Source organism: Pantherophis guttatus, chromosome 14 (genome assembly GCF_059756535.1).
Source record: "Pantherophis guttatus breed Tessera chromosome 14, ASM5975653v1, whole genome shotgun sequence".
NCBI classification, from domain to species: Eukaryota; Metazoa; Chordata; class Lepidosauria; order Squamata; family Colubridae; genus Pantherophis; species Pantherophis guttatus.
Window position 1 is genome coordinate 19,685,601 of NC_142076.1, and position 20,000 is coordinate 19,705,600.

General features: G+C 42.7%; 1 protein-coding gene across 4 annotated transcripts in view; it reads right to left on the bottom strand.

Moving 5' to 3' along the window:
- Window positions 1–20,000, bottom strand: part of SDK1 (sidekick cell adhesion molecule 1) — a 430,408-nt gene that overhangs the window by 183,028 nt on the left and 227,380 nt on the right. For all 4 annotated transcript variants that reach the window (XM_060684054.2, XM_060684053.2, XM_087878657.1 and 1 more), the window contains exons 6-7: window positions 9,415–9,526; window positions 7,614–7,801 (exon numbers count right to left, since the gene is read on the bottom strand). In XM_060684054.2, coding sequence (XP_060540037.2) covers window positions 7,614–7,801; window positions 9,415–9,526 — 300 coding nt within the window. The remainder of the gene's footprint in view (window positions 1–7,613; window positions 7,802–9,414; window positions 9,527–20,000) is intronic.

Consider the following 20,000-nt stretch of genomic DNA (forward strand, 5'->3'; position numbering starts at 1 on the left):
CCAGTTGAGATCGAACTCCAGGCAGTAGACAGAGTCAGCCTGCAATCCTGCTTTCTAACCACTGCACCAGCCAGGCTCGGTTAGCAAGAATACTCACTCCTCGCCATTCTGGCTTGTCTAATAACAGAAGAATTCACTTGCTATTTATTTATATCCTTGGGAACATGTGTGGTAGGAAGGGCAGCATCCTAAATTGATAACACTGGCCACTATCAAATCGAATTTAAGAAAGGGATCTGAAGCGAGCGTTAAGCGAAATCAAGGAAACACAGCAAACAATTTGGGGATATCACAGAGGGTAAAGGTTTATTTTACTTGCTGCTCTTTGCACCAAAATTGCAACCTCTCTCCTAGTAGATGTGCTCCTGGGTTTCAATTCATTCATCTGTGGTCCCATCATTCATACGTATTCCATTGAGCTAATAACAATGGAGCAACTGTTTTATGTTCCTTTCCTGTTGACCCAATTGAGACTCAAATCTTCTTTAATCCATTTTATGATCATTCAGGGTAATTGTTATTTGACCTTTATAGAAGACCTCAACCCAAAAGGCAGCCACCATACAAGAGGTCACGAATCAGGACCACACATTAAGCTCCAATTAAGCTGATTTATTGCTCATGCCTATACACAACAATCTAGTCAACTAATAGTCAGCACCAAATTGCTGCTAGATCAATGGAAATCAAAAAGGGTTGAATTTAGACCATTTGTGGGAATGCAACGATTCTAGGCTAATTCCTCACTTGACTCCACCCTCAGTCTCTGCCTATCCTTCTCCTTCACCATTTCATTCTCTTGCAGCCTTACAATGTGTCTTCCATGAGTCACATCTTTGAGGCTCAGCCTGCAAAAATCCATCTTCTGGGAAGCCTTCTCTTTCTCAACTTCTGGCTTTGTCATGAGCCGCAAAGGCCAACACAAATTGCTAAGGCTACTGCTTGTCGTGAAATGGGATAAGGGTTCATTAGCAGAGCCGCCTGAGTTGTTCCATTGACAGCTCAAATCAAGTGAGATCCAGCATTTCTTCTTCATCTTTCTTCAGGTGGTGAACATCTGCCAAAATCTATTCCAGCCACAGCTATGACATTGATAAAAAAAAAAAATCATCATCATCATAAAAGAATTGGAAGAAAAGAAGGGACCATTACTGTACTGGCTGTTAGGAAAACAAGGGTGTTTTTCTTTTTCTTTCTTTCTTTTTTTTAGCCCTGTGGTGGAGACCATCTTCCATTCAAAGAAAAGACACTATTGAAAGGCCGAAGGCATGAAGGAAGAGGTGCAAATGGCGGCCCCCATCTCTGCTAAAAGCAGGGACGTCTTCGGAGATTGCAAGTTGAAAGTGTGACCTGGAAAATGCAGGATGCCTCCCTGTTGCTCATCTGGGGAATTTCAATCCTTTGCAATAGTGGCAAATATCTGTAGCTCGGGTATAGGATGAAGGTGGAGGTTTGTTCTCCGAACTTGTGGGTTGGTTTCTGAATGTTTCATTACCAAGCTAGGTAATATCTTCAGTGGAGTTTAGGGGATGTCAATGTTGGTGTTCTTCTGATTATAAGGGCTGTCAGACCTGGAAGCCATCTTTTACATTTGGGCCTTCAGGCCTGCCGCATTTTCAACTGTGGGAAAATGGGAGCGGGGATTGCATAGAGTATGGGTGATATGCAGTCAAAATAACATTCCTTTCTCAGAGAGTCAAGGGCGTTTTGCCCTGGCACCTGGAGTCAGATGACTGGGAGGTATCTCCTGTTTGGACGGTGGATGATTGGACCATGTGATGGACATGTGGGTGCTGGGCACGGACTTGGACTTTTTTTTGGGCAGGGAAAACCTGGAAACTTTCAGATTCGGGTTTTCCCAGATGTGCCAATATGACATCTCTAATAAAATGGAATTTTGGAGAAATTCAAGTTTTCTTTCGTTGGGAATGTTCCTTGGAACCCTGACAAGGGCTTCATGTGGTCAGTAGGTCTTGTAATGGGAAGATCGCATACGGAGAGGGTCACATCAGGTAAGGGTCTTATTATGAGTCTTGTGGTAGGTCAGGTGAGGGTATGTCAAGTGAGGATCTTGTGATGGGTCAGGTGTGGGTTGCATCAAGTGAAGTTCTAGTGATGATGAGTCTTTGACGGGTCAGGAGTAATTGGTCACACCTGACTCATCACAAGACCACATGACCTCCCCATCCCAAGACCCACTGACCACACAAAGCCCTTTTGAGCTGAAGACCACCAACACTGAACATCCCCTCAATCCCGCTGAAGATGTTACCCAGACTAGTAGCAAAATGTTCAGAAATCAACCCATAAACTCGGAGACCAAACCTCCACCCTCAATTTCAATCCTTATTTCTCTTCCTGGTCTAAATATTTTTTCCTCTCCACTCCATCCAGTTTTATTCCTCTTCTTGGCATCCATTCCCTACGCAGCTCTCTCTTCATCCTGCGGTTGTTGTTTTTTTTGGGGGGGAAGTTTGGCAGCTTGTGCTAAAAGGGGGGAGAGGAATGCATGTGACTGAGAGTGTTGCACGGATTTGTGTGTTCCCAAATGAGCGAATGGGTTTTTTTTCTGATGTCTGAGTATAGTTGATAGATGGGGAAGGGGGTTCATATAATTTTATGAATGGATACCTAATTTTACAGGCAATTAATTTTAATTCGTAGTTATTCATTCAACGAATATGAATTTTTGTATGTGTGTGCTCCTACATTTTGGAGCGGCTGTCTCGCTTCTGGCAGAAAAAGACACACGCACGAACCTAAGTGTGTCACACGTGCTACCTCATTACTAGCTTAATAAAGCCAAATCGCATCCACATGCAATCTTGAGGGAAAAAACTCAGAATGATCTTATGATCCTGCTTCCCGCACATTTTGTATGTAATGTCCTCCTATTAATTATTTAGAAAACCCTCAGTGCCTGATTTCAGTGCGTCTTTGCAACAGAGGCGTCGAGAAATTGCATCTCCTAGAAAATTAAACCTGCGGAGTGAAACCAAGGCGCTTAGCTGTTTGTACAATTTATAGCTTTTTAATAGTATAAATTTTCAACTATAATAGATTTTCAATGCCTAAGTAGACACTAATATATAGAGATACATTTACTGTGGGCAGGAGGCAAAAAAACAAGAAACAAAAAAACCCCCAACCCTAGACATTTTTGGAAAGTCAAAGTGGATGGCTTGATTTTTCTTGACCCTGGTTTTTGTCATTGATCCTAAGGCAGGAGTCTGCAACCTTAAACACTCAAAGAGCCATTTGGACCCGTTTCCCACAGAAAAGAAAACACCGGGAGCCACAAAAACCCTTCCCGTGCCTGACTATTTCTTGAGCGGCCACAAACTAGCATATGTAGTTGAATTAAATGTTCTATTTTCTTCTGAAACTTTTCTTTTCTTGGATTTATCCATGGTTGGCCTACCAGGGGTTGAAAAAGCCGAAGAGCCAGCACTGTCCGAAGACGTCTCTGTGGTCATGTGGCCGGCATGACTCAACGCCAAAGGCGCACGGAACACTGTTCCCTTCCCACCAAAGGTGGCCCCTATTTTTCTACTTGCATTTTTTACCTGCTTTCGAACTGCTAGGTTGGCAGAAGCTGGGACAAGTCACGGGAGCTCACCCCATTCCGTGGCACTAGGGATTCGAACCGCTGAACTGCCGACCTTTCGATCGACAAGCTCAGCATCTTAGCCACTGAGCCACCGAGTCCCTCTTTTCAAATATCCTACCTCAATTATTAAAGTGACCCATTAAAGACTTTTCCGAAAATCATAATGTTTCTAGTTTATTTTATTTTATTTTTGCTGTACTTAAGATTTTATCCCAAGGAATATAAGTCTACATATGTAGTCTTTATAGCAGTGGTTCTCAACCTGTGGGTCGGGACCCCTTTGGGGGTTGAATAACCCTTTCACAGGGGTCGCCTAAGACCATCATAAAACACATATTTCCAATGGTCTTAGTAATAATTTTAATGTTGGGGGTCACCACAACATGAGGAATTGTATTAAAGGGTTGCAGCATTAGGAAGGTTGAGACCTACTGCTTTATAGTATTTCCAGACTTGTAATGAAATACACAGGGGATGACATTCCCAGTGCAAATAACGTTTAGCCTCTTTAGCCAAGGATTTTATTCTAAACTAGATCAAGAAATGTTTTGTTGCTGAAGCCAAAACCTGCAGTGTGCAGTGCGGTGTTCCTTACTTGTGTCCCCAGCATATGTTTTACGTGCCCAAATGGACAAGTATAATTAAGTTTTTAAGTGCTACTAAAACAGGGCTTAATAATGCAGCCTCGTGCAAGGAACACCTTCAGGATAGCTTAGAAAGAATTATCCCTTTTATATGAGTGCTCTGGTTTTTATATTTGGGTCTATTTTCCTCCGGATTCTGTTCCCTTGCCAATTAAAACCTTGCAGGCTTTCTGTTTTAAAGTTCCTGCTTTTTCATGAATTATTCCACCGTCTGCTGGAGCACATACATACATGTTAACAGGCCAAGCTGGATAAACATTAAAATCGGACTTCAGGTGCCAATGGTGCAAGAAAAGAAGTGGAGTGGAATGGAGTAGAGTAGCATAGAGTAGAGTAGCGTAGAGTAAGTTGGAAGGGACCTTGGAGGTCTTCTAGTCCAACCCTCTGCTTAGGCAGGAGACTCAATACCACTTCAGACAAAACTGTTTTCCAATCTCTTCTTAAAGACTTCCAACGTTGGAGCATTCACAACTTCTGGAGGCAACTTGTTCCACTGATTAATTGTTCTCGCTGTCAGGGAATTTCTCCTTAGTTCTAGGTTGCTTCTCTCCTTCATTAGTTTCCACCCATTGCTTCTTGTCCTGCCCGCAGGTGCTTTGGCTTGACTCCGTCTTCTTTGGGGCAGCCACTGAGATATTGGAAGGCTGCTATCATGTCTCCCCTGGTCCTTCTTTTCATTAAACTAGATATACCCAGTTCCTGCAACCATTCTTCATATGTTTTAGCCTCCAGTCCTCTAATCCTCTTTGTTGCTCTTCTCTGCACTCTTTCTAGAGTCTCAATTATCTTTGATGGAACTGATCGCTAGTATGCTATTGACTTGTCTTCTTACTTTTTACATTGCAAGCTCTGTTCATCAAGCAGCCCTATAAAACCAAGATTAGGAATAAAGCAAGGCACAGGAAGAAGAGCAGAAGCTACTTATCAAAGCGGCTGTGACTTCTCTGATCTTTTATCTCTGTTTGTTTGTGGGTTGTTGTTTTTTTTTTTATTTATATATTATCCGAACTCCACTTAAGTGCCAACTGCAACAGAAGAAACATTGCTTGCAACATTGCAAGAGGCAGGATCTGACAGTACAGCCAAAAAAAAAAAAAAAAAAAAAAAAAAATTAAATGAGTTACTATAAAATTGCAAGGTGGCGGGAGCGAGGGTTGGGATAAACTGATTTTAATCCAAATCATAAATAACGGAAATGGGTTCCTGCTCTTCGAAAGAAAGGAGAGGTAATAATTTGAAAGAGTTGAAAGAAAGGGAGAAATGGAAGGACGAGGAAGGGACTTGAAACCAACCTTGATGTAATTTATTATAAGGCAGAAGATGGGACTGAAACACCCTCTAGTATAAAAGGAAGAACTTCAGCTTGACTTAAATGTTTCAATGCACCCGAATACACAAAGGGCTGAGATTCATGGCAACCTTCACACGATTCTTGTGACTCTATCACAACAGACTACGGTGGGCACAAGGAGAAAGTCCCTGAACGTCTCCCATGAATGAGAATGAGAATCAGAATCTCCAGGAATTGGAAGCTTCATAAGTGTCTTAGCAGTTAAAATGTAAAGGTTCCCCTCGCACATACGTGCTAGTCGTTCCTGACTCTAGGGGGCGGTGCTCATCTCCGTTTCAAAGCCAAAGAGCCAGCGCTGTCCGAAGACGTCTCCGTGGTCATGTGGCCAGCATGACTCAACACCAAAGGCGCACGGAACGCTGTTACCTTCCCACCAAAGGTGGTCCCTATTTTTCTACTTGCATTTTTCACCTGCTTTCAAACTGCTAGGTTGGCAGAAGCTGGGGCAGGTAACAGGAGCTCACCCCATTACGCGGCACTCGGGATTTGAACCGCTGAACTGCCGACCTTCTGATCGACATACTCAGCGTCTTAACCACTGAGCCACCGCATCTTAGCAGTGGTTCTAATTTGACAATCACAACTGAGGATTTTGAACGGCTCCTGTTCGTGAGGACCAGCATTTCTTCAAAGATGAATAGACTAGAATAGAATAGAATAGAATAGAATAGAATAGAATAGAATAGAATAGAATAGAATAGAATAGAATGGAATGGAATGGAATGGAATGGAATGGAATGGAATGGAATGGAATGGAATGGAAAGGAACAGAACAGAACAGAACAGAACAGAATAGAATAGAAAATATGGAATGGAATGGAATGGAATGGAATGGAATGGAATAGAATAGAATAGAATGGAATGGAATGGAATGGAATGGAATGGAACGGAACGGAACGGAACGGAACGGAACGGAACGGAACGGAACAGAATAGAATAGAATAACAGAGTTGGAAGGGACCTTGGAGGTCTTCTTCTCCGACCCTCTGCTTAGGCAGGAAACCTTACACCACTTCAGACAAATGGTTGTCCAACCTCTTCTTAAAGACTGACAGTGTTGGAGCATTTACAACTTCCGGAGGCAAGTTGTTCCACTGGTTAATTGTTCTAACAGGAACAATTTCTTCGTAGTTCTCGGTTGCTTCTCTCCTTGATTAGCTTCCACCCATTGCTTCTTTTCCTGCCTTCGGGTGCTTTAGAGAATAGATTGAGCCCCTCTTCTTTGGGGCAGCCCCTGAGATATCGGAAGACTGTATATGTATGGCTCTCCATCTTCAAATGTGCCAGATTCTCTTAAGACCTGACTCCATTCCATGGTCTTGGAATAGGGTATTTGTGAAACCCCTAGTTATTTATTTTATTTTTTCATTTTCATGTGACTTATGTAGTTTTGTCTGGGAGGAGATGTTCTCTTTTGAAATAGGTCTTTGTGTAAATAATGTAAGCCATTATGGAGTCAGGCGGCCTTGAAATCCAATAAACAAACAGACAAACAAACCATTTTCTATGAGGAAGGACATCCTTAATACCTTCCGCATTGGCATCCACAAAGAAAAGGGATGCATGAATTTTGAAGACTGCCTTTACATTCCCTCCTTTGTTTCTTTTATCCTCTGTGGAGAAGTTTGATGGAGAAGTCAATGGCATATTAAAAGCAACTATTTCAACTGGCTATTATCCTTTGGTTTAAGGTGCTTAATGTGAAGAAGAAGAAGAAGAAGAAGAAGAAGAAGAAGAAGAAGAAGAAGAAGAAGAAGAAGAAGAAGAAGAAGAAGAAGAAGAAGAAGAAGAAGAAGGAGGAGGAGGAGGAGGAGGAGGAGGAGGAGGAGGAGGAGGAGGAGGAGGAGGAGGAGGAGGAGGAGGAGGAGGAGGAGGAGGAGGAGGAGGAGGAGAAGAAGAAGAAGAAGAAGAAGAAGAAGAAGAAGAAGAAGAAGAAGAAGAAGAAGAAGAAGAAGAAGAAGAAGAAGAAGAAGAAGAAGAAGAAGAAGAAGAAGAAAAGCAGCATTACCCAGGATAGACAGGAAGGTGTTCGCTCTTTCGGGCTCGAGGGGGCTGTCACTCAGTTGTGCCTCACAGACGTACATTCCCAGGTCAGCTGAAGTTGGGTTTGCGATCGCCAGACGTCGGCCCGTCCTGCCGACCCCACTGAGGATTTTCCCATTCCTCTTCCAGGTGATACTTATTTTCTCAATGGGCCTAGGAGCGGGGGAGGGAAACACCTGTCCATTATTGCTCTGATGTAAGTGATGACGTATCCCCTGGGGAATTCTGGGAGTTGAAGTCCACATGTCTTAAAGCAGGGGTGAAATTAAAAAATTTCCCCTACCAGTTCTGTGGGAGTGGCTTGTTGGGGGGGAGGTCATGTGACTGGGTGGGCGTGTCCAACTCGACATCACTCACATCGAGGGGGCTCCTCACCGGCCCCTCCCCTCCCAGCCACTCCTTGTCGCGAATGGCAGGAAAATGGGGAGGGGAATATTCCTGCCTACCATCCTTCCCTCAGCCTGTGCTGAGATTGAGGAATGGATGACAGGCAGGAAAATCCCCTTCCCCATTTTCCTGCCTTTCACAAAAACAGCTCCATTCCAGCTGCTCCCCCCCCATCCCCCTCCCTCCTAGGGACTACCTTAAAAGGGACAGGCTGCAGCAGCTCCGTTTTGAATGGAGGGAGAAAAGTTAGCATTCTCTCTGCTGCATTTAACATTGAATTCTGTGGAATATCGAGCTGCCGGAAGAGGTGAGCACCAGGCATGGGTGGGGCCAAGGAGGGGTAATTACTACCGGTTTGGCGAACTGATGACTATAATCCCTAGCGGTTCGCCCGAACCGGTCCGAACCGGTAGGATTTCCTCCCTGTCTTAACGTTTCCAAAGCCGGACAGCCCTCATCTAGCATCTCAATAAGCAAATACTGTACGGAGGAAGTTCCAAGAGTCACAGGAGTCTCGGAACATCTGCTGTTCTTTTATGTTGTCCACCAGCAGGGCCGGCTCAAGTGACGCCCAACGACCATGTTTAATTATAATGGTAATTTTACTTTTTCATGCTAATGGTTTGTTTTGCCTAAGGGAAGGATGGTAAAAATAAATGCTACTCAGGGGGTACATCTGCATTGAGAAATGCTTCCATTATAATTCAATTATAAATAATTGAAACAATTGAAAACTCTGCTTTCAGAGGAAAAAAAAAAAAAGGGAGGATCGGATGGCCCTCCAAGAATTTCGGATGATTTTTCCGGCATACATCTTTTCCCACTTTTAAACAAGGCCAAATATTCAAATTATTCAGAAGGAAAGCATGTCAGTTCCCGTTTTATTTATTTTTTTATTAAGCCCTATTTTGGGTAGAACGGTTGCCCAGCAGTCAATCCCTTGATTTCTCTTTTCCAAACATTTATTTTTGCCCCTAAAGTGGAACAAAATAAGAAGTCATTATTGATTTTAAAAATCGTTAGCCCGCTGGCCAATTGTCACAAACGATGGCCAAGGTGAGGTTAATCTCTGGGATTTTTTTTTAAAAAAAATCTCTGCTTTATAGTAATTTCTATACAAATAATTGATCTCATTATTTTCCTTTCCTCCTCGTTGCTGCTAGGGTAAAAATAAACACCACTCAAGCATATATTCTGCATTTTTAAAATCTGTTTACTCTACCTCAGAAGGATGCACATTTCAGGGGATAGAGAAGCAAAATCTACATTGCCTTCTGGAAAATTCAATTTTCCATGCAAGAAATGTCCTTGCCTCCCGTTTAAGGCTTCACTTGTTCTCTCAAGAAACTCGTCTTTGTCGGTGGCTGTGTTTACCTTACCTGCCATTGGCCAGACACTCCAGGATAGCTTCATTACTCCCACTGGTTACGCTTGAGTTGCGCGGAGGGATTACGATCGCAGGAGTCACTGTGTTGGTTGAGGCATCAGCACCTGTAAAGGGGAGGAGGAAATCACCGTAAGTGGGAGACAGTGGGTTGACCATCAAAGAATCAAAAATGCCAATAAAGGAGAATATGTGTAGCTCAGGGTTGAAGCAAGGGGTCCTCTCTGAGCTTGGTGGTCTTCTTGCAGATGTTTCATGACCCAACTAGGGAACATCATCAGTGCTAGAAGGGAGAGGGATTTGTGGAGTGGAGGAGGAAGAGGAGGAAGAAGAGGAAGAAGAGGAGAGAAGTAAAAGGACTATGGGTCCTTGGTGCTCTCTGAGCTTGGTGGTCTTCTTGCAGATGTTTCATGACCCAACTAGGGAACATCATCAGTGCTAGAAGGGAGTGGGGTTTGTGGAGTGCAGAAGGAGGAGGGCTGTGAGGTCCTTGGCGATCTCTGAGCTTGGTTGTTTGCTTGCAGATGTTTCATTACCCAAATTAATGCTGGAGAGCACTGATAATGATACCTAGTTGGGTAATGAAACGTTTGCAAGAAAACAACCAAGCTTAGAGGGTGCCAAGGACCCCACAATCCTCCTCCTCTTCTCCACAAAAACCCCTCTCTTCTGGCACTGATAATGTTACCTAGTTGGATAATGAAATGTTTGCAAGAAATCAACCAAGCTCAGAAAGCGCCAAGGACCCCACAATAATCCTCCTCCTCCTCTTCTCCACAAAATCCCCTCCCTTCTATCACTGATGATGTTACCTAGTTGGATAATGAAACATTTGCACCAAGCTCAGAGAGTGCCAAGGACCCCACAATAATAATCCTTCTCCTCCTCCTCCTCTTCTCCACAAAATCCTCTCTCTTCTGGCACTGATGATGTTACCTAGTTGGATAATGAAACATTTGCACCAAGCTTAGAGGGTGCCAAGGACCCCACAATCCTCCTCCTCCTCTTCTCCACATAATCCTCTCCCTTCTGGCACTGATGATGTTACCTAGTTGGATAATGAAATGTTTGCAAGAAATCAACCAAGCTCAGAGAGCGCCAAGGACCCCACAATAATCCTCCTCCTCCTCTCCACAAAATCACCTCTCTTCTGGCACTGATGATGTTACCTACTTGGATAATGAAATGTTTGCAAGAACAACCAAGCTCAGAGAGCAGCAAGGACCTCACAATCCTCATCCTCCTCTCCGCAAACCCTACTCCCTTCTAGCACTGATGATGTTACTTAGCTTGTGTCATGAAGTTGCTTGGTTGCAAGGAAACAACCAAGTTGAAAGAGCCGCAAGAGCACCTCAGGAGTTAAATGTTCACCCAGATCATCATTTGTATTGGCCATAAGAGGCTGATGGGTGGTGGGGTCCATCTCTATTGTTCTCGGCTCCCAATTAGGACTGGCAAGGCTCCAGGCCATTCCATTGTAGAGACCCACAATGTATATTGTACTTGAAGTTTCCTGTCACTGGAAGGAAAGCAAATTCTTTTCTCCACCCCCCCCCTTCTCCTCCGCTACCAAGCACTTCTATTTTTATCAACCACTCGCTGACTTATATTTTTAGGATCTTTTCATGTTTTCTTTAATCTGACGAGTTCCCTGCGATTTCAAAAGAGGCTGTCAGGGTCCAAGCGAGTTCTGTTTTTTTTTTTTAAAAAAAAAAAGCCAACAAAAAACAAAAAGTAAACAAAACTATATTTTACATACACCGGGGAACAAAAACGAAATTAACAAAGCAGCAGATCACAACAATTTCAATCCTCTTTCCTTATCGGAAAAGTAAATAACCCAAATCGGCTTCTCTTTTGTGAGTCGAAAAATTGTAAATAATTTAATTTTTGCCATCCTCAGACACTTTAGAAAAAAAAAATGGCAGAAGAAGGGAGGGGAAATCCTGCCAACTTCGCCGTGTTTCTTTTCAAAAATTTCAGTGCATGTATTTAATAAGTAAATTAAAATACCAATATGTTATTGCTTTGCTTCGAGCTATTCATTTGGGGAAAACACGGTATTATTTCCCTACATGAACAGGAGAATAATAACAGATTGCTAAAAATAAGAACTGCAATAAAAGAGTTGCAAAGGGAAGGGAAATTAAACTATGTCTAAACCAATGAAAATCCAAGCCAGCTCATCAAACAGTATACATTAAGGCAGCTTAGCATTACAAAACCCCAAATTATAAGTTAATGCAATTTAGAAGTAGCAACTGAAATATTTCAAATCCTTCCATCACGAGCGCAAACATCTATTATAACAAAGCAGAGGGCGAGGAAGAACTTTATGGTGAATTTGGTTCCTTTTAAATCTTTAGCGGAATGATATTGTAATTTGGGATACACACGGGAGAAAACAATTTCAAAAAAAAAAAGAGGAGGAGAAAACATCGCTGCAAATACCATGGAACTGGGAACCGTTGTTCACAGAATTGAGAAGCCAACATTCGGATGTAACTGTGATTCTGTGTTCACCCATAAATCCCCCACCTTTTCCCACAAAGCTGTTGTCAGCCCTGAGATGAAACCATTTTAGGAGCATCTTCAGGGCTGCCACAGCAAAGCCAGTTGGGGCCATGAGAACATAAGGGGGGAGATAGAGATAGCTGGGGATGGGTAGCCAAAACAACATTCTTTCCCGTGGGAGCCAAGGACACTCTACCAGGTGCTGGAGAGATGTGGAGCAAAGCCTGCCAGGACGGTGGCTGCAGCCTGGCTGGTCCATGTGGATGGACGTGTGATCTGGGGAAGGAAAGAACTTTGGGGTTTGAGTTGGGTGGGGAAAATCTCAGGTCCTTCAGAGTTTGGTTTTCCCCAGATGTGCCAATATGACATGCCTAATAAATCCATACTTTGAGGAATATGCCTGCCTTGGAGTTAACCGGAACCCTGACAGCTGTACTTTCCAAACTTTGTGATCCTGAGAAGTACATGTGCATGAAATATATGCACCCACCACAAGCCTTGAGCCTGGGACACAGGATCGCTTTCCAATTTCAGCCTCAAAATCTTCCCAGAACTAAGCAAATTGTGGCTTGGCTAGCATGACCCTGTGGCCAGTTTAACCGGCTTCAGACTGTTGACTTGAGGTGGCCATGCTTGTTAGGTGAAGATCCATGAAAGAGAGAAGGATTAGGGGTCCTTGGTGCTCTCTGGGCATGCTTGTTTTCTTGCCGACATTTCATTACCCAAACTAATGATTAGAGTGGAGTAAAATGAGGAAAGGCCAAGACAGACAGTTTTAATTTGGCAATACATTCACCTCTTATCTCTCATTCCCAAGTATTGTTGGGGTTTTTTTCTAACCCCAATTCTTCCAGCACTTCAAAAGGAAACCAAAGAATCAAGGAGGACCTAGCTGACTTCTAGCCATTCATGTTTCGAGAATCTCTTTGTTCCTAAATAGATGAGTAGAAGAGCCAGAATGACAGTAGTGAAATGGATACAGGCCAAGCTTCATTAGCTACTTAGTACTAATTGCAACGAGAACAACAGTGTCCAGCATCAATGCTTATTTCATTTCCATTCATCTTATGTACTAGAAGCACCCTATTAGCAAAATTAGTCATCTGATAATGGTTTCTGAACTTGTAGAGTTAAGATGAGGCTGATAAGGACTTAATATATTTCTTTTGAATCCTGGCACTACGGTAGAATAACAGTAGCCTTTTATCTAATGGAGGACTAATGTACTTATGTTCCTAGAATAGAATATGCTGCTCTCTTCAATTATACTCAACTCGTCAAAACAGTTTCGTGATCGCTCACAGAAAGTCAACCAAGGGAAGAGTGATTAACCAAGGTAGTATAACTCTTCGTATTTTAGAAAGGCTCTCATAATTAGATGTCCACTTTCTTTTGGACTAGAAGGTATTTTTTTCATTCCCAGAAGATACCTTTGGTGAGTTTGGATCTGATTACAGACATGCCATCAAGTGCTTCTTGATGGCGGCCAACAGTGTTATGTAATCATGCACAAAGAATAATGGACAAGATAGTCAACCGTGTTTTCTTTGCAAATGACAACACAGCTCGGTTTTCTAAAAATAATAATAATAATTAACTAAATCCTGAAACGCTCTCTTCCTGGCCTTGTCTGAAAGCCATCAAAGACCCAAAGAGGAGACACTCTGTCTTTCTCAAGGAAAGGGCGGATAAGCTCTGGTTTTTACTAGTTCACGTCTACACTTTGACATGATGGCCTCAATGTCAACTTCTCCACATTTGGAAGAGGTCAGTATGCTTAAATTTAGGGACAGCAAGGGGAAATTCATTGGATTATCCCAGTCTTACAGAAACTACAGTCTACTCTAGGAAGAGCCCGTCTTATGGCCACACCCAAGGCCTAAGACGTTTGCATGAATATTGTCATCAGGAATCCAAGGACTTTAGCTTGGAAACCATCACTTCTGTCTATAAAGATGTAAGAGAGGAGTAGGCAGAGCTAGGTGGGCGAAGTTAAATGCGTTATCAGCTTTACAGTCATTGCGTTGCCACAAGAGATCCAAGTCCACACACCCCCTGAATTCTCTTTATCTAACACTAATTTAGTGCTGACCGTTAGTTCTGTATTTAGTGTTGACCAGATTCTTCTGTGTAAGTATGAATAAATCTTCCATGCTACGGTTTTACAGCTGATCCTCATTCTTTGCACCTGACCGATGGAGGAGATGCAGATGGAGGTGAGAGAGATGCAGATGGAGGTGAGAGAGATGCAGATGGAGATGGAAAGATATCAGAGCCTAGGAGACATCTCCAGAAATGGGGCTAACCTAAACTGACCCACTTAAGCTTTACATTTAAAGGCAACTGTTTGTGTATGAGTATGTGTGTCCGATATTTTGTTGGCAAATAAATATTATTTGCTAGCAGACCCCAAATGTAGAGTTGACTCCAGCTCTTTGGACAGGGAATTCTACCAGGTGAGCTACTCGTGCCATTAGCAAGCAAATTCTTCATTCCAGAGGCATTTTGAAAAATATTAAAAGCGACGGAAAATTAAGGCACATATTTCGGCACTTTCCAGTTAGAAGTCCGCTGCTCACCTCAAAAGCAGGGATAATTTCTGTTCCCTGTTCTGAACTCTCTTTCTAACAACTCTTTGCATTCAAAAAGCAATTTGGGAGTTCAGACTGTCACTGACCCGACTTTCCCCCAATGCACAGCAAGAAACTTCCTTTTCTTTTCTTTCTTCTTCTTTTTTTTCTCCTTTCCCAGAAATGAAGCACCTGACACATCATCGTAGCTTTTAACTTGAATATATATAGCTGTGAGACATTTTTTTATCCAAAGAACATTCAGGTAGCTTTTCATAATTTTTTTTTTTTTAAATAGCTTTGATATCAAATACATGACTTCCAGGGGTGTGCAATTTTGCACAATGAAAGAGAACTGGCACCGCAATTGGACAGTGTGAACAATTAGGCTTTCAAAGTTTTTCAAGGAGAAACAGGTCCCTGCATCCTGTTCTCAGAAAAACTTCTAGGTGGGATCCTAGTTAATTTACATCCTTTACCTGGCCAGAAAACCAGTGTGGTTCCCTTAAGGAATTTGCAAGACAAAGACTACATTTGAGTAGGTATCTAACACAGCAGATCAAATGGATGCTAAATAGATTAACAGATTAACAGAGTTGGAGTTGGAAAGGACCTTGTAGGTCATCTAGTCCAACCCCCCGCCCAAGCATGAGACTCTACACCATTTCTGACAAATGGCAGTCCAGTCTCTTCTTGAAAGCCTCCAGTGATGAAGCTCCCACAACTTCTGAAGGCAACTTCTGTTCCATTGGTTGATTGCTCTCCCTGTCAGGAAATTTCTCCTTATTTCCAGGTTGAATCTCTCCTTCTTCAGTTTCCAACCATTATTCCTTGTCTGGTCTTCGCGTGCTTTGGAAAATAGCTCGACCCCCTTCCTCCTCTCTGTGGCAGCCTCTCAAATATTGGAAGACTGCTATCATGTCTCCCCTGGTCCTTCTCTTCACTAGACCAGCCATGCCCAGTTCCTGCAACCGTTCTTCGTATGTTTTAGTCTCCAGTCCCCTCATCATCCTGCTTGCTCTTCTCTGCACTCTTTCTAGAGTCTCAACCGCTTTTTTTATAGTGTGGTGAAGAAAACTGGAAGAGTATTCTAGGTGTGGTCTTATTGGAGTCCCTTGGGAGTTGGGCGGCATAGAAATATGATTAATTAAATTAAATGAAATTAATTCAAACCAAATTAATTCCCCCAAATGCTTGAAAATTCATGGAAGCTTGGCATTCAGACAAATGAGCCATCAATAGACACACAGAGATAAAGCACATTTATACGCCATTCAAAAGAGACAATAGAGTTGTATCATTTCAGAGCCTATGAAAGCAAAGGAATTGAACTCCTCAGTGTCCATGAACGTTGTATATAGAATCCTACAGCTGGAAGGCACCTTGAAGGTCAACATCTAGTCCAACCCCAAGCTCAGGTCAGGAGATCTTATACCAATCCTGGTACCAAATGGTTGTCCTGCCTATTTTTTAGTAACCTCCAGCGATGAAGCAGAAACAATTCTGGGGAGGCAAGCTGTTCCATTGATTAATTGTTCCCACTGTCAGGAAATTCCTTCTTAGTTTTAGGTTGGATCTCTCTTTAACAAAGCTTCCACCCATTACTTCTTGTCTTGGGACTCAGCACTTGTCTGTGTTCACCAGAACGTTTTCGCAAATTTAATAAGGACATATATTTCATTTCATTTCATTATTTAGTTTAGAGAGAGCGAAAGAGTCAACTTGGCCTAGTGGTTAAGGCTACAAACTAGAAACCAGGAGATGGTGAGTTCTAGTCCTGCCTTAGGCACGAAAGGCAGCTGGGTGACTTTGGGCCAATCACCAGGAGACGGTGAGTTCTAGTCCTGCCTTAGGCACGAAAGGCAGCTGGGTGACTTTGGGCCAATCACCAGGAGACGGTGAGTTCTAGTCCTGCCTTAGGCACGAAAGGCAGCTGGGTGACTTTGGGCCAATCACCAGGAGACGGTGAGTTCTAGTCCTGCCTTAGGCACGAAAGGCAGCTGGGTGACTTTGGGCCAATCACCAGGAGACGGTGAGTTCTAGTCCTGCCTTAGGCACGAAAGCCAGCTGGGTGACTTTGGGCCAATCACCAGGAGACGGTGAGTTCTAGTCCTGCCTTAGGCACGAAAGCCAGCTGGGTGACTTTGGCCCAATCACCAGGAGATGGTGAGTTCTAGTCCTGCCTTAGGCATGAAAGCCAGCTGGATGACTTTGCACCAGTCTATATGGCTCGAGCAACAATTCAATCCGTTCTCATCGCAAGCAGTGGATCAGCGCTAGGTTAACCTGAGAAAAGCAGTCCCTGCACTTGTAGGTAAAGGCTGGTGTTGGGTGTTGCAAAGAATAAGGAACATCTATGCAGCTTTGTGGACAGATCTGCTCACTGAATGCCAATCACTCCAGCTCATCTTTTAGCGCACAATGAAACGGAGAAGAAAATTCACACCACTTCACATGCTGCCAGATAAGGGAACGGATGGCTGTTTAGCTATTCTCTCTTTGCTGAGTTGCTACCTGAATACTGCTGCGTCGGCAATGCGCCGAGAATTCCATTTTAGTTGTGTGAACTGGCCCCAAGTGGCTCTGAAGATTCTTCGGGAAAGGTAGAAGAATACCATACTATGTTTTTCAGGCTGTCCCAAGCTAACTTTAAAAAAAGAAAAGAAAAGAAAAGGAATATATTTTCCTAGAGCACAAAAACATAGAGCTCGGCAAATAAAAAAGACAAATGCAGACCCCAAACCTCAGGTTGAGTGTCATTTGTGATACGCAACTTAATCTTTAAGGTTAGTCCTTGCATGCATTTTGTACGTTTTGCATTCCTCCAGATAAATCTTATTATGAAAGGGCAGGGAATGCAAAGGGTTTGAAAATAAACCCATTACTTTTTAAAAAAAAAAAAAAACATTACCCTTCTTGATTATCTGGGCAATTTAGCTAAAAGGTAAAGGTAAAGGTTCCCCTTGTACATATGTGCTAGTCGTTCCCGACTCTAGAGGGCGGTGCTCATCTCCGTTTCAAAGCCAAAGAGCCAGCGCTGTCCGAAGACGTCTCCGTGGTCATGTGGCCGGCATGACTCAACGCCAAAGGCGCACGGAACGCTGTTCCCTTCCCACCAAAGGTGGTCCCTATTTTTCTACTTGCATTTTTTTTACGTGCTTTCGAACTGCTAAGTTGGCAGAAGCTGGGACAAGTCACGGGAGCTCACCCCGTTATGCAGCACTAGGGATTCGAACCGCTGAACTGCCGACCTTTCGATTGAAAAAGCTCAGCGTCTTAGCCACTGAGCCACCACATCCCTTTTTATTTATTTAGCTATTTCATTTTATTTATTTAAATTAAAATTTAGCTATTTCAAGATATTTTTTGAAAAAAATAATACCTTTTTTTCCCCTTAAAAAGCAAGTGTAATTTATTGCCAGAAGAATGCAAAAAAGTTACCTCTGCTCTTGGCAGGTGCTAAATGGGAGAGTACGGTATCAGGCTTAAATGTTGTGTTGAAGTAAACATTCAGATGCACAAAACCAACAATGGACTTAGTGTATGATTTATTTGCTTAACTATATCAAATTATTTGCAGGCTGGTATGGCAGCTGTCTTTGCAAGGAATGGGAAGGGAAATAAATATATTTTCAAGAGAGGGAGGGAGGGAGGGAAGGAAGGAAGGATGGATATTGGAAAATTGATGAAAGATGGGTGGGTGAATGAGAGGAAGGAAGGAAGGAAGGAAGGAAGGAAGGAAGGAAGGAAGGAAGGAAGGAAGGAAAAGGAAGGAAGGAAAAGGAAGGAAGGAAGATGGGTGGGTGAATGAGAGGAAGGAAGGAAGGAAGGAAGGAAAAGGAGGGAAGGAAGGAAGAAAGGAAGGAATAGGGGTAGATGGGTGGGTGAATGAGAGGAAGGAAGGAAGGAAAAGGAAGGAAGGAAGGAAGGAAGGAAGGAAGGAAGGAAGGAAGGAAGGAAGGAAGGAAGAGGGGTAGATGGGTGGGTGAATGAGAGGAAGGAAGGAAGGAAAGGAAAGGAAAGGAAAGGAAAGAAGGAAGGAAGGAAGGAAGGAAGGAAGGAAGGAAGGAAGGAAGGAGGGAGGGAAAAGGAAGGAAGGAAGATGGGTAGATGGGTGGGTGAATGAGAGGAAGGAAGGAAGGAAAGGAAGGAAGGAAGATGGGTGGGTGAATGAGAGGAAGTAAGGAGGGAGGGAGGGAGGGAGGGAGGGAGGGAAGGAAAGAAGACTATTCACAGAGTGAGACAAAGAACTCAAAATGATGTCCACAACCACGTGTTTCTTATGATTCATGTAAAACATGGGTTGGATTTTGGTCACATGCTGCCATCTTGACTTCCTTGGTTACTCCCTGGGGAAGAAAGGACAATTCTACATGATAACTTTGTGCCAATTGGAAACCTACTCTGAACATTTACGATCTACATTAGGTGTATTTTATGGGACAACTGCGATACATTTAAATTTGTAATAAAACTTTTTTTTTTTTTAAAGAAAAGAATGTTGGGTTTCTGGAGGCCTTCTTGATTGTCCATTTTGCTCTTTGCAAGAATTCTTGCTTCAAAACAATATGGTGGTGGTTTTTTGTTTGTTTTTTTTGTGTTTTTTTTGCAATATTGCAAATCAATTTGCATTTTTAAGGGCCACTTGCTTTAGCATCCTGAAAAACAATCCAAAGGAATGCACTGGGTGGGTGTCGTACATAATTAAATCCATCTAAAGCATTCTTTTAAACTAGGCTGCAAAGAAATGCATTATCGCCCAAATCCTTGAATGATGGGTCCCCATGTTTATTCTTAAGACTCGATTAGTGATGCATCTCTTAAGATATCGTTGGCAAATTAATCACACGGCAAATTGCGTTGCCTATAACCATCACTTGGTTCTGTAATGGTTTAAAAAAAAACATCAGGTGCCATATGGTATCAAACACCTAGCAGAAAACGTAAATTAAATATAACGAGGATCGAGATAAACTGTTTGCTAGAAACCTGAAGGGAAAGTACTGAATCCGAGCAGCTATAAATACTAATTATGGATTGGAAATGAAACATCCACTTCATAATTCAGAGCAGGAGATAGTCCCTCCCACTTGGCCGATCGGTGACGTCCTTAGACCGTTCAGCTCCGTCAGGCACCTTGGTGGGACTATAGAAAATAAAAATAGTAGTAGCTCAGAAATTCAAACCTCAAGGCCATTTGCCAAGATGAAATATGAATTATAATGTTGAAATGCAATCTCAGGATTATCCCGATGTTAATGAAAAGAACAAAAAAGCTTTTAAACTGAATTCGGGTTGTTCTTCAGAAATCTAAGCAGATGGAAGGAGTATCCAACTTTTTATATATTTAGATTCTCTCTCTCCCTCCCTCCCTCCCTCCCTCCCTCCCTCCCTCTCTCTCTCTCTCTCTCTGTATGTATGTATATGTATGTATATACATATACATACATACATACATACATACATACATACATACATACATATATATATATATATA